This window comes from Xylocopa sonorina, chromosome 8, assembly GCF_050948175.1.
Source record: "Xylocopa sonorina isolate GNS202 chromosome 8, iyXylSono1_principal, whole genome shotgun sequence".
Lineage (NCBI taxonomy): Eukaryota > Metazoa > Arthropoda > Insecta > Hymenoptera > Apidae > Xylocopa > Xylocopa sonorina.
Genome location: NC_135200.1, coordinates 7,312,019 through 7,326,407, shown reverse-complemented (window position 1 = coordinate 7,326,407; position 14,389 = coordinate 7,312,019). Strand labels below are relative to the sequence as shown.

The window sequence follows — 14,389 nt, the reverse complement described above, 5'->3', positions numbered from 1 at the left end:
TTGTTCCACTTTGCTTCCGATTTTCATCTTAATTTGTACTATCGCAAAACATCGGTTTCGTTTGCCTTCGGTGCGGTATGTTACGCGTCAATTATTCATGCCAATTATATATATATATATATATCTTTGGTTCCTTAAGTAGAATGATCAGTTTTTATAGAAGTCGTTTAATATATTCTATTAAATACTTTGGTTACTAACATTATCGATCAACAAGTAACTGCTTGCAGCCAACATGTATAATGATCGATGAGTGTGGTCTTAGATGGCTATGGAAGTGATGTCACAATGCTTCTACTGTGACAATGTTCTGTTGTCGGGATGTATATTTCACTAGTTTCATTTTAATTTATTGTATATTTTAGTAGTTTTATTGTAACTTATTGTTTCATTAATTGTTTCAATAGTTTTATTGTAAGTTCTTGTCCGTTTCAGTAGTTCCACTGTAAATTCTTATATATTTCAATAGTTTTATTGTAATTTCTTGTATATTTCAATAGTTCTATTGTAAGCTCTTGTATATCTCAGTAGTTTTATTATAATTCATTGTATATTTTAGTAATTTTATTGTATTTCCTTCTATATCTCACTAGTTTCATTGCAATTTCTTATACATTTCCCGCTTTAGAGGTAAGAGAGAGAAAGATATATAAGAAAGCTATAAGAAAGAGTGAGACAGTTGCTACCGACCCTACTCTTGAACCCGTGGCGCCATCTCTGTGAAAAATGCTCAAACTGGTCGCACATCGTTATCGACAGCGAAGTGAACTACTCAAGAACTACTAGCGCCATCTCTGCAGAAAGTAATGGAACTAATGCCCGACCTTTCTAAGCTTCTACTTCAATTTATCTAATTTGTTAAAGACTTGTTATTTGTTAAATAAAAATTGTTATATAAAAGCAATCAACGTGAAAGTTAATTAGAAGAAATTATAGTAGTCATGGACCTCCACAACTAGTTCACTTCACTTCTTATATGTCTTTCTCTCTCTTACCTCTAAAATGGGAGATATAATTTATCTGAATATTCAATGAAAATTAAGGAATTTCTTTATTCAATCAGCAGTAATTAAGTTAATTAAATTCTGTAATTAAGATGAGAGAAAGAGAGAGAGAGACAGAAGCAAAGAGAATGAAGGAGAAGCGTTGATCATGCTTGATCAACGCGCGAAAAACATATGAAAAAGAATTCAATTCGAAACTGAAATTAACGAGATATAAATATAAATATTTTAGCGAATCTTTTGAAATGTTCCATGTATCTTTGCTATTCGATTGTGTAAAAGATATGTACTCATTTCGATGAAAACTGAACAATGTGAAAACGAAACCCAATATCCTGCGTGTCTGCTGAAGTAATGTATATGAAAAACTCAATCCGTGTAATAAAATAATCATGAACTTTATGCAAACGATGAAAGATTAAATCGAAGCTTGTATAATGTATAAAGTAGCATACACCGAGCGAAATCGACTCATTTCTAAATCGTACACGCGAGTGAAGAAATAGTTTAGACAGTTTTATCAGGTAGTCTAGAATTCTAGTAGAGCAATGAAGAGGACGTTGATTTGGTGGTGGAAAATTATTAAACAATATTTAAGAAATTGTAGTATACACGGTGTTAAATATCTGGTGGACGATCAGCTTTCATGTACAGAAAGGTAAACGCGTATATATATTTGGAAGTTATCATTATTCATAAAAATAACAATAATGACAATAATGCAAGAAAAAATGAAATTGTTTTACTGCTTATTATTTGTAAGATGTTTTATATACTTACACATAACTTACAGGTTGTTCTGGTTAATTTTTTGTATATTATCTTGGGTCGGTTGTGCAAGAATGATTGTGATGGTGCTAAAGAATTTTACGAGTTACCCGGTTGCTTTAATTGCCGAGACGTTTTATACCGACTGGCAGACACCATTTCCTGCTGTTGCATTTTGCATTTCTTCCAATACTAACATTAAAAAGTATTTCAAAGGGTACGTCCATTTAAAACATATGTAAAAACGTAAAAACAGACATTGATCGTTATTGCTGCTTTGCATGATCGTATGCTACAGTTAGAATTAAATTATTACAGATTGTAGTTTTATCATCGTTCATAATTTAAAACGTATCTTTCTGTATAATTGTAAATACTTGAAATATCAAATCTGATTTTTTTTTCAAGAAACCCAGGATTGTTTACGAACTATTCCAGTCCAAAATTTTTACGAACATCCCCAAAAGATCTTCAGCTTGCTTACGACGTGGTGAGGGAATTGAATTACGTAGACGAAACTTGCTGGCGTATCGTACATATTTCAAGTGTACCTTTACTAATTACAGATGCGTATTCCTTGTCCAGAAATTTTAGGAAGATGTACATGGAACAACGTAGAATTCAACTGTTGCACCGAATTCCAAGAATTACGGAAAACAGGCGTCGGTTATTGCATCGCGATGAACACGGTCCATTTGAAGAAGGATGGAAAATCGATTGTGCATTATTTCGTTAATCGTACTGTGATGTACGGTGACCTTATCATCGATATTCGTGCAGACGGAGCGATGAGAAGATACCTTTTTACAGAATTCACAGTTCGTATTTAAACGAGGTTTAACTAGTCAGTTATGTAGCCAATACGATTTAAGTAACATGATATGATTTCAGGTGCACGTCTTTAACAATCTGCAGCTACCCATGTTTGAAAATCTAGAGCAAAGCGACATACGCATAAAACGCGGTAGAACGACTCGAGTCGATTTTACAATGGTGGATACATTTAATGACGCTAACGTGAGAATGATCCCGATCGCGTACAGGAAATGCCGCTTTTTTGACGAAGTACGAGAGAACAATCTGTTTGACGCCTATAGCAGCCAATCTTGTTTTCTAGAGGTACAGAAGTATAATCAAAAAGGAAGTGATCCTAAATATAACAGCATTATTCTACATTTTTAATCACCACCGTTTGCTTTTGCCATGAATACTACTTTGCATAATTCTTCACTTGATATCGCTGCATAAGGAACTATTATTTATATCCCTCTAACGATACTGATAAATTGATGTGGAAATTAAACGTTATGTTTCTCGTTGCCAGCTGGTTATAGAACGGATGATACAGTTTTGCGGTTGCGTGCACTTCTATTACTTCGTGCCGCGAGGAGCAAGAGTATGCAATGCTACCGAGACGCAGTGCATAATCGCCAATAAGATGAATATCACGATGCATTCGATCAAAGACGAACTGTGTCTGACAAATTGCGACGGGACAAAGCTGAGCGTGTATGATACTTGAAAAAATTACGCTTGCGCTATTACAATTTTTAGTGTCTTATTTGTAGATTTAGTTGGATATAATATTTTCATGCATAATACCATACTTTGGATTGTAGAAATTCATTGGAACCTTACGAATATGATGCTCCGGATGATACGTACGCACGTGTCCACTTTACGCTGCTTTCACATCCAGTGATGAGATATCGCCGATACGTGGTTACTGATCGGTTAGATATCATAGGTAAATCGGAAAAATAAAGAATCATAATTAGTCGATCGTAGTTCATTTCAGTGAGACATTGCCGACAGCAGAAGACTATTTTGTTTGAAGTTAAATATTTGCATACATTTTTCTCATTATCAATAGCATGATCACTATCAACTTGAGTTACGTTTTGTCACTCCTGAAAAAAATTGGAGAACGTATAAAGACACCTGCTAAGATAAGAGCCATGAGCCTATAAGTTTGTGAATCGTAAAAAAGGTCAATAACGTTAAATTTATAATTCTATTAAACATTATAATAATCGATCAAATTATGTAGATTGTTAAAAAAAATCTTTTTTATTAAGTAATTTCTTTTTCTTGTAGCAAATATAAGCAAAAATAGAATTTTGTTTATAGAGAGCTTTTATAACATTTCAGATGTCTTTATGTGTTCTTGAACGTTCCCTTAATTTGCTTACTCATTTACTTTCAGTATCCGTTGGAAGCGCGATTGGACTCTTCATAGGGGCTAGTATTTTAAGTATCTTTGAAATACCTTACTGGTTATTCGTTCGCCGAGACAAAATAATGGAAGACTGAAATCATCATGGATTATAGGATTAAGCACGTAGACCAAGATTAATTTATGGTATCAGTTATAGTTGTATTTTTCAGCGTTAAATTTACCTGTTGCAGAAGCTTTACATGTGTACCGTACTAACAGGCCGTTCAATAAATTTGTGCCATCGTTTTGCCTTTGACTATAATTAAATACAAGACATGTGCGAATTTTTGATATCTTCTCATTGTTTCCACACCTGCATTGCTCGTGCGTCTTCTATTAATTTATGATTTGTTTGAAGAGGATCCTTTACAATTAAGATTTTCAATAAATTTTTAATAAAAGGATAAAAAGTGTAAACTACTTTCAAATACTTTCCGCTGTGTAAAGTCTATTTTATAAATTTCTCGCGGTCTAGAATACGACAATTTGTAACATAAAACAAAGAAGTACAAAAATAGATGTGTGATGACAACTTAAACATTGAGCAGTATTAGAAATTCTCTATCTGTTCAATCATACTGTGATACAAATCATGTGGGTCCCGTTGCAGTTTTATCTCGACATTATTTGATGATAAATATACATACGAGAGAAGACAGGCAGTGCATCGTAAATACATCATAGATACGATCCGAAAGCAAAGTACCTTGTGCACAAACACCTTAATTCATCCTTATATAAAGAGGAGCAAGTGCTATGATGTCCATATACTTCCTCAAGCATGTCGAAGTCAGAGCTCGAAGCTCGAGTAGCGCCAGAATTATTAATCGGCGGACAACCATATCGTAATGCGAATGCCCAGAATCTATTAACCCTTCAAGAGGTGCAAGCTTTAGTGAAACGCGCGACAGGTGGGAATGCGATTGTGCAAAAGTTCTACCAAAAATCCTACTCCGATGCGAAGCTTGGATTCCTCGGATCTCATCAGAGGCTCAGCGTGGAAATTAAAACGGCGAGCGGCAAAGACATACTATCATTCTTCGTTAAAATTGTGCCGTATAACGTGCCATCCCAAGCGGAATATGTGCTGGACAAGTGTGTCTTTCTGAAAGAAAGATTATTCTATCACGATATAGTCCCGCAATTGTACCACGAGTACAAATACGAACCATGGACAGCAACCTGTTACTTGATCAAGGAGCATCTTTTGGTATTCGAGGATTTGTCTATTAAAGGCTTCTCGATTAGGGATAAGCTTTTCAATAAGGAATTAATGGTATCCGCTTTAACGACCATCGCTAGATTACACGCGAGCTCTTTGTTGGCGGAGGCGCGTCTTGGGAAGACATTAAAGAAGATGTATCCACACGCCTTCGTAGAGAACGCCTTCTCTCACGCTGGAAAGACTAGGATGTGGTTCGATGTAAGCGTGAACGCCATAGTTGCTGTTGCTGAACACCTTGGCCTGGATGCTAGGTTAGTACCGAAAGCGTGCGAAGAAATATTCCAAGCTATAGAGATGTCGTCTACGAAGAGGAACGTCGTTAGTCACGGTGATTTATGGGCGAATAATATAATGTTCGATAATAGCGTACCTCCGAGATGTTTGTTGGTAGACTTTCAATTGTTGAGGTATACTCCTTTGGCGCACGATGTGATACAGCTTCTGTATCTATGCGCCGATCGTGATTTTCGGGTAACCTCGGAAGAGGCAATGCTGAAACATTATTATAGCGTGTTATGCGAAACATTGAATTCGTCGAAATCAGTTACTGTGGAAGTGCCACCTTGGTCGGAACTAGTACAGGGTGTAGAAGAACAGAGACTGGCCGCTGTTGTCACCGCAGCTATATATTTTCAGAGTGTGTTGTTGGATGAAAAAGAGGCAGAGATGCTGAACGATTCTGATTATTACCACGAGTTTGAATTTAAGGATAGAAATGAAGTTGTACTGAAATCTATGAAAAATCATCCAGTGTATAATAGACGCTTAACAGAAGTTATCACAGAGTTGATTGAGCTCAGTTTTCGGTTGGATGAATTACCAAAGCCAACATAACATTAAGAAATCTCTTATTAGTCATATGTGTGCACATTAAGATCAATTTCCAATAAAAAGTTGTGTTAATTATTACATGACGTTCACAGTATATGTACAATATTTATATGTATGAACATAAACATTGTATTTGTCAAGGGACATATTATAAATAATATATGAAATTAGGGGTATAATTCTTCGTGTCTGGCGTTCGTTTAAATAATTCATTAGAGTTTCTGAATTAGTTGTTTTGCCAATTATGTTAAAAGCTATCACGCTTTCGAGCTTATGGATGTAAATGAACAGAATTAAAATTTTTACACTGAGTATACATTTCTCAAGGTAAAGTAGATAAAAAATAACTATGATTATGTATTTGCTTATTTATCAATTTCAATTTCTTCTTGATCCGGAAGTATAGTTGACAAAAAAGACCAATTATGGTCGACAACTTGCACTTTCGTTTCATCTGTATCGTCTTTTTCAACCACCGGCGAAGTCTCGCGTTTTCTTGGTCGCGAAACTTCTTCGCTTTCATCGGCTGACTCATCGTCACTCTGAACTGTGTCATCCCTACAAGGAAGAAAAAATAACTTTACTTGCTCATTATGAACTTTTACTATTTATAAGACTAGCAATAATTTGTTAAAATACCTGTCGCTTTTATCATCTGTTGATTGAGTTTTTGATACAGACGAGGACAACAGAGACGTAATGAAAGATGCGCAGAGCATCTTCATGGGCGGCAAAGTGTGGGCTGATACGCTGAGCAGCTGAAACCAATAATTAACATTAATATAAATTGAAGCTAAAATTTATTCGATACTCCATACTTCTAAATGTCAGAAGAACTAACGAGAAATGAAGGTAGAATAACGGAAGTCGGAATAAAACGTCAGTCGCAAATTAAAGAATTACTCGTAGTTGACGATGAACACGTTGATAAAAAATTCTAGTTAGAAGAAATGCGTATGGTGTTTGACGTGCGTTTACTTGAACCAGCATTATGACGCAGTCGTGAGGTCCGATTAGTTAATTAGTCTTAAGGCTGACGCAGGCACACCCCCGAACAAAAATTTCTGCAATTCCTGTAATTTTCTACTTCAGATCTAGGTTGACGCGTTTCTTACAGCCTACACGAATATTCTTCTCGGTAGATACCAGTTTTCGCCAGAAAGTCGCTAGAAAAGACGCAAGTCTGACCAGAGGGGAAAACAAGCGACATTACGGAGAAAAATCTGAATACCTCTAAGTGTTCCGGCGAGTTTCATTTAATTAGTTACTACTAAAATATCCTTTAGAGCATTGCGAAACAACTTCTGAAATAATTGAGTACTAAAAATTCCAAGCGAATTAATGGAATTAGCTATTATTAATAAGCTAACTAATAATAATTAGCTATTATTATTAAAAATCGGAATAAAATGTTGTTAATAAATTTTCAGACAACAGTACAAAATCTAGTTTTAACTTAGTTGTCTAACGTGTTCAGATTCGTAACGCCACCACTGATAATCATGCGGCCTTAAGGATCGCAGAGGCTCGTGATGATCCTTAATTTTCTTAACCTCCAGACGCTAAAGGTGGCCTCAAAATAGGACAAGATTTAACTTTTAGACAAGCTAGTATTATCGTGTTGATTCAAATGATCGTACACGCAGGGAGGAGAGAGAAAGAAAGAAAGAGAGAGAGAGAGAGAGAGAGAGAGAGAGAGCGGATAGTACAGATATTGGAGAATATCGTGACGATTTCCTCGAGTGGTTCCTGACGAAAGCTTTTCCATCAAAGGCAATGCCCTAGGTCAGAGGGACAACTCGCGCGCCGTAAGAGGGTGGGAGCGCGGAGAAGTGGCTTCTATATTAAATCATGGCGAAGCCACTTCACAAAGTCAGTTTTACGTTGAACGCTTAACTAGAACAATCTTTCCTGGCTCTTCATCAAGCAACAAATTCACTTTTCTTCAACATTCTTCTCTGAAAACATTCCCGTGATCAGTGTTTGTTTCTCAATACATTTGAAACTAAAAGAAAAAAAAACAGGTAAATTTCTTAACTGAAGGCACAATTCACGATTCGAATCCCAGACGAACATTTCGTGATTTTACTAGAATTTTTCTCTTCAAGTAATTTTCTTGAACGCTTAGGGCAGTAGAATTCTGTGAGTTTTACTCTTCCACGTTATTCTTGGACGTTTGCGACTGAGAAGATTTCAAATATTCCATTGAAGGAAGAACAGAAGAAGCGTGTTGGTGACTACGTTCCGCAAGTGAATTTCCTGCTGGACAGGAATTGCGAGAAGAAGCTTCAGACGTTCGTCGTCGAGAATTCCAAAAATGAAGTTAACAGCGTGGAGTTTTATGTCATGCATATTTATAGCTGTCTTCTTCTTAGGGGTTGCTGTATCCGCATACCCTACCAGCAATGCAGAAGCAGTAAGTATTGCTTCGAATCTTATCTTCTCAATAAAATTGTGCGATTGTGTACGTAAAGTTGGGTACCACCTAAATATATCTCGCATCGTCATTTTTTCTCATACCATTAAAACGTTTCTTGCGATGCGAAATTTGCTTGAAACCGAACCACGTGCTGAAAGCGACGCGTGGGCTACCGGTTGGGTCTTTGACTCGTAGATTCTCGCCGTGAATTAAGCAATTAGAAGCGACGAAAAGAACGACGGAACAGATGAGTCTTGAAAAATGCAAATGTGAGTCAGCCTGTTAATTAAGGCAACTGGTAACGTCTAGAAAATGTCATCAGTCGGTTGATGTTCAGTTGTTCCATTCTTGTTTAAACATTGTTAAAATTAACTGAACGAAATTAAAAATATTTGATACAATTATTTTACAAATTTGAATTGTGAATTCCTCTTGTTACAGGAATCAAGTTCAGTTTATTAATATTTTTCTTTTCTTTACGTCATAGACCTATTTTTAAGTTTTATTAAACATAACCAATTATTTTTTTTTTTAAGATACATAACATGCAGGCGATCGAGAACATGCGGCAGATCCCGCAGTGGCATTGTCAGCGCTACATAAAATTCGATCTTGTACGTCGTTGTCGGAATTACCGCTTAGGAAGGAGACACTGACAAATACAAAATTAAAGAAATAAGAATAAAATTATTTTTTCTATTGCAAAGAGACCTCTCTCTCTCTCTCTCTCTCTCTCCCCTCTCCCCCTCATCTTAAATGAGCTTTTATCTATTAATCCTTCTCTTACTATGGATTTATATGTATAAAAGCTTTGAAAGTTCGTAAAATATGCATGCGTTAACAATAAGAACTCATAGCCATTGCGATGCTTAAATCTTAATTTATAAAAAATAAAAAATAGGGTGGCAAATTGGCGATTTACGGTTACTTTTTCCGTAATGGAAGACAAAATTACTTAAATCCACTTACTTCTTCCACCATTCCTTTTCCCGATACTCCCAGATGTTCGTGCATGAACGATGTAGTTGATTCCCTTTCTTTGGTAGTATTAGTTGCTATCAAACTGCCAAAGGCGGTCGTGGGGACGGATGCTTTCGTGGATAAAATTTCGAGCGAAATGGTGACCTCGGATTCTGGTTCCAGCGTTAACAATTCCTACATACAAAATGCATAAGTATACATACCACTGCATATATGAATGTTCTATTATATGATGATTTACAACATAAATTCAGCTATATAATATATATAGCGGGATAAACATTTATTTCTGTTGTAAACCATAGAAAAATTGAAAATTGCTTCCATATTACTTGATTAGAATCCAAGAAGAAAAGCTGCGATTTCCGTTGCCATTGTCTATACGAAGAATCCTGTTTCTGTTGCAAATTTGGTACAAAAGCGGCTCCCAAGATAGAACTATTACTCTCGATAACATCTTTCCTTATGTAGATCGGTGTAGATTTTTGTGGCATGAATATAAATACTGAAATTATTAGATTAACAAACATACACAAATACAATATAGTACTTTTTCAAGGGAACTTATAAGCTTACACGAATTATCGGTGGTAAAAACAGCCATATATGTGGTTTTCGGATCGGCTGTAAGAGTTGCGACTCTCAAAGGTACGCTCCATACTAACGTAAGCGATAGGATATTCCAAACCGCGATATGTTGAGAAGAAGCAGCTACCACAAGATGGCAAGCATCTTGTTTCCCAAATTCAATTCGTCTAACAAAAGGCGGATAATAATGCCGATGTTACTTTTGTATCAAAATCATTATTATAGTTTTTTGTGAAACTTACGTCACTGGATATTGATATTGACTATGTGTAAGGCTACACTTAAATGTACAGGTATCAGGTGTCCACATTGTTACACTGGAATCAAAACCAATAGCAACTAATGAGCCATCTATCGAAAAGCCAGCATCCGTTACAGGTAGATTTCTGTAATCCCCTATACTGTGACACTGCCAATGTTTCGTTTTCTCTACAATAAATTTAAAGGACCGTCATATACATCATTTAGAGAAATTATCAGTATGCAATGCATGACATGACTAAAAAAATAAAATACTTAGTAAAGTTTACATACTGTACGTAGACGACGGTTCTACTAGGTGCCATAACTTGAATTTTTTATCTCTGCCAGTTGTAACTGCCAATGCTCCCTCTTCGTCGAATATCATACTCGGTTGGAAATGCAAAGCATTAACACCGCCCTCGTGAGGAAGTTCGATTGACGTGTTTAATGCAAACCTAACGTTAATACAATTAATACAATAGTATATTTTAACGTTAATACCATATTCTTTGGTAACTATGTATAAAAGATAAATGTTTATTTCATATTTACAATTGTTTTTTACTGTCGAACATCCAAAACTTTAACCTTACTTCTATGCACGATATTTTATCGTTCCGTTCTTCAACGGTTGCCATCCATGTACCATCGTGATTTAACGCTATTTTTGTAACTTCTGTGTTTACAATAATTATGCTGCGCTCTTGTGTTAAAAAATTTTGAGCCGTAATATTTATCTATAACGTTACACAGTATAATAACATATATAGTAACGTGAACGTTGCGCGGCATTTTTTATTATTTGTTGCTACTTACATTATATAATAAACTTTTCTTATGGGTATTATAAAACTGAACGTGTCCAGTACGACTATTTAAAACTAGACAATTTGTACGTGGATCAACGATAAGGCCGGCAGGGAACAAATCTTTAGAAGATAGGGTCACGCCCCAGGTAAAATTTTGTATCACCGAAGTTAATTTTCTTTGCGGATTTACAACCACGATACCTGCAATTTTAAGTGGAAAATATTAGTATAAGCTTTGCAGGGTAATGACAGTTATGTTATAACATTGAAGAATACCCATACCGTTATCTAAAGTAGATACAGCAACATATAAATTATCTGGAGCAATAGTGAGATGTTTAATAGGCGCGGGTAATCGAGGAAGGAAAGATTTATGGTGCGGATTGGCTAAAACCCATTTTACTAGTACACATTCGCCTCCTCCTGTGTACATGTGACCACCTGTAATTTTGATAACATACGAAATTATTATTAGCATACATTTTTCATCTAATTCTAAACTTATATTTGACATAAATTGAAATATGAAAGTATGGTGCATACCAGATTTACTGAACGCTATTTCAGTAACTGGTAGTGTATGCCAATGATAAACAGCTGTATAAGGTCTTGTCTGGAATAAACCCCTCCATACAACCACACGACCAGTTGTATCTCCTGTGGCAACACATTCTTCCTCTGGATGTCCAGCAATACATGTTGGCATTCTACCTGTTTTACCTGTTTTATGTCTATGCGAGTATGAAATGAAATAGTGATTAAATATTTTACAGCTTTAATTCTCAAACAAAATTTGTTTTTAATCTTTTGCTGGCTAAAAATATACATACAATTTGTCGATAAGATTTCTCGATGGATTAAATATGTGCAAGTCAACATCATGAAGTAGAGCTATTAAATTCTCTCCATGATTTCCAATAATATCTACATAATATTCTTGCGAACTTGTTCTGTAAAAATGAGTATGAATAAGCAAGAAATTAATAGTGAATTTCATACAGTTATTTTGTCATTAAAAAGAATATTCTGCTTACGGTATACAAGTAGACTTTGTACAAACTCCATTATCTATATCAAATAAAACTATATAAATTTCTGTGTTGCATTTTGAGACATAAGTGACAAGCACTTGAGACAACTCATGTCCGACGTGTGTTTTGTAAGTCACTATGTGAAATGTTTTTATTTTTGGCTCCTCTTGAAACTTCAATTTCTATAAAATAAACAATAACAATCATAAATTTATTCCATGAAAGCTTCAAAGAAAGTTAAATTGTTAGAAAATACATTTAATATTCATACTAATTTTTTCGTGGTAATGCCACTCTGGCAATTCCAAAAATTTAACTCTCCGTTTTCTGTACATGCTATAATCACGTTGGGATTTTCAGGGTGTACAATTAATCCAGCTATTCTGTAATCTGCTGGTTCTAATTCTCTTACAAAGTCCCCGGTTTGAGTACTATATGCTCGTATAATATGTTTCCATACTATATACAATGTTCTGTAATATATTGTCGCAAAATTATTAGATCAATTTTGCCTAATACTAACATTCATAGTAACAATGCTAATAACAGTTCTACGTAAAATTCTACTCTACATAAATATAACATTTTATTTATTACAGTAGGAACACAACTATCAGTAGATTAATATATTCAACAAATTTCTAAATTTTTACTCAAAAATACTTATTTTTGTCTTGTCATTAGTTCGGATAATCAAAGCTCTACTAAACCACTGTACTTTCAAAACAAATTTCATATCCGAGTAGACAGGTACATTGGATTAAAACTTACTCTCCGTCGTGAGAAAAGACTGGCCGCTGATCGATTATACTACCTCCACCTTTTCTTGTAAGGACTAAATCATCTACGTCTACTACTTCGATGTTTGTAGATCGGCGCCGCGCACTCAATTTCATTTGCATTTTGTCATTTAACTGACGAGTAACTAATGTTTCTAATAATTGCACACGTTGCTGTATACCCCATATATGAACGAGGCACGAAGATAAAGAAAGGTGAAAAGATTATATTTTGATAATTACACGTGTTGAACTTATTCTAACCAAACCAAACACCGACCACATGGGTCGCTGTTGTATCTAAACACTCAAACGAACTTCACGTGCCAGGCATCCACAACTGAATAAAACAAAAATACCTAATCACTGTATGATGGGGATCAGGATACACCCACAGTATTCTCTGCTTGTCGTAAGAGGCGACTAAAAGGGGGAAGAAAGTAATAAATATAAAATATTTTTATACTCCAACAGTAAACAAATGAACCAAACCAAACCAAAAATACCTAATTCGATGCAACTTCATGCAACAAGTTAATGGCATATTCTTGAGTGAAAATAACAATCATATTGTTGCTAAGTTATTATGTTATATGCATCCAGATTTACACAAATATATTTATATAAATTATGTTATTTTGTGACCTTATTTACAAATTTAAAGCTAGTACTTTAACTACCGAATGCGCTACTTAAAATAGTGCATTAGTGACACCTACATGTACACTTTTTATGACTGTGAACTTACCATGGAAATTTGTATTTTGTGAACTATAATACCGATTGTATAAGAAAATGACAGAGAGACAATTTTTCACGATTTATATAATGTATTGAATTTAGGAATTTGTACAGTACTTGCATGTCAATACGTTGACGGTGTAATAAATAAAAAAAATAATTTGTTTCGCAGTCGATAACAGTACGCGACCGCTTTGAATACTCTTTAGACAAATGGCGCAACCAGTCTACCAGAAAATTACTTTACTGTCAAAAATAACATGCGACTAGTTTGAGCGATACAAGCACAGATGTCGCCATCAGTTCTTTATTAGAACAGTATACGCGGGAAGTATTTCCGATCATTCAAAAGTTAAAGGTCCAAAATGTTGCGAAAAATATATTACTACTGTAGTGCCACCCATATATTTAAAAATATTCTCAATAATACATATCGTATTATACAATGGGTTTGCGTGTGGTTCCAATTTTTTGAAACCATTGAATTTCTTTACAATTAGCTAACAAATATACGTCTTATTGTAGTATATAAAACTTACTTTGTTCGATAAATGTTGAACTATTTTATACTTACAATTTAGCTTTTTAACCATTAAATACTTTTGCTGTAGTAATGTTCTGTACTGAGTTAATAATATCAGAAATGATAAGGAAGTTTTTAAAGATATCTCATGATCTGTTAGCTTTTAGTAAAATTTTTCATATGAGTGTAACAGCAAAGAGAGAGAAAGAGAAAGAGAGAGAGAAAGAAA

The 14,389-nt window shown here is 34.9% G+C and overlaps 3 protein-coding genes across 3 annotated transcripts; 2 read left to right on the top strand and 1 right to left on the bottom strand.

The window, feature by feature from the left end:
- Positions 1-1,303: 1,303 nt before the first annotated feature.
- On the top strand, positions 1,304-4,264 carry Ppk13 (pickpocket 13). Its single transcript, XM_076899013.1, has 8 exons — positions 1,304-1,662; positions 1,798-1,989; positions 2,181-2,262; positions 2,339-2,590; positions 2,664-2,891; positions 3,097-3,281; positions 3,392-3,519; positions 3,979-4,264. The coding sequence occupies exons 1-8, from the start codon at positions 1,553-1,555 to the stop codon at positions 4,083-4,085; spliced, it is 1,284 nt and encodes a 427-aa protein (XP_076755128.1). The 5' UTR covers positions 1,304-1,552; the 3' UTR covers positions 4,086-4,264.
- A 467-nt stretch (positions 4,265-4,731) lies between these two features.
- On the top strand, positions 4,732-6,068 carry LOC143426176 (uncharacterized). The gene has a single exon (XM_076899412.1). It carries the CDS (start codon positions 4,772-4,774, stop codon positions 6,047-6,049), a length of 1,278 nt encoding a protein of 425 aa, XP_076755527.1. The 5' UTR covers positions 4,732-4,771; the 3' UTR covers positions 6,050-6,068.
- Positions 6,069-6,389: 321 nt separating this feature from the next.
- L(2)05287 (WD repeat-containing protein l(2)05287) lies at positions 6,390-13,244 on the bottom strand. Its single transcript, XM_076899397.1, has 15 exons — positions 12,889-13,244; positions 12,389-12,590; positions 12,121-12,299; positions 11,917-12,036; positions 11,630-11,817; positions 11,369-11,527; positions 11,094-11,287; positions 10,830-11,014; positions 10,569-10,732; positions 10,277-10,463; positions 10,023-10,201; positions 9,779-9,951; positions 9,435-9,620; positions 6,686-6,804; positions 6,390-6,604 (listed from the first exon to the last, which is right to left on the bottom strand). The coding sequence occupies exons 1-15, from the start codon at positions 13,017-13,019 to the stop codon at positions 6,412-6,414; spliced, it is 2,559 nt and encodes an 852-aa protein (XP_076755512.1). The 5' UTR covers positions 13,020-13,244; the 3' UTR covers positions 6,390-6,411.
- Between the last annotated feature and the right edge of the window lie 1,145 nt (positions 13,245-14,389).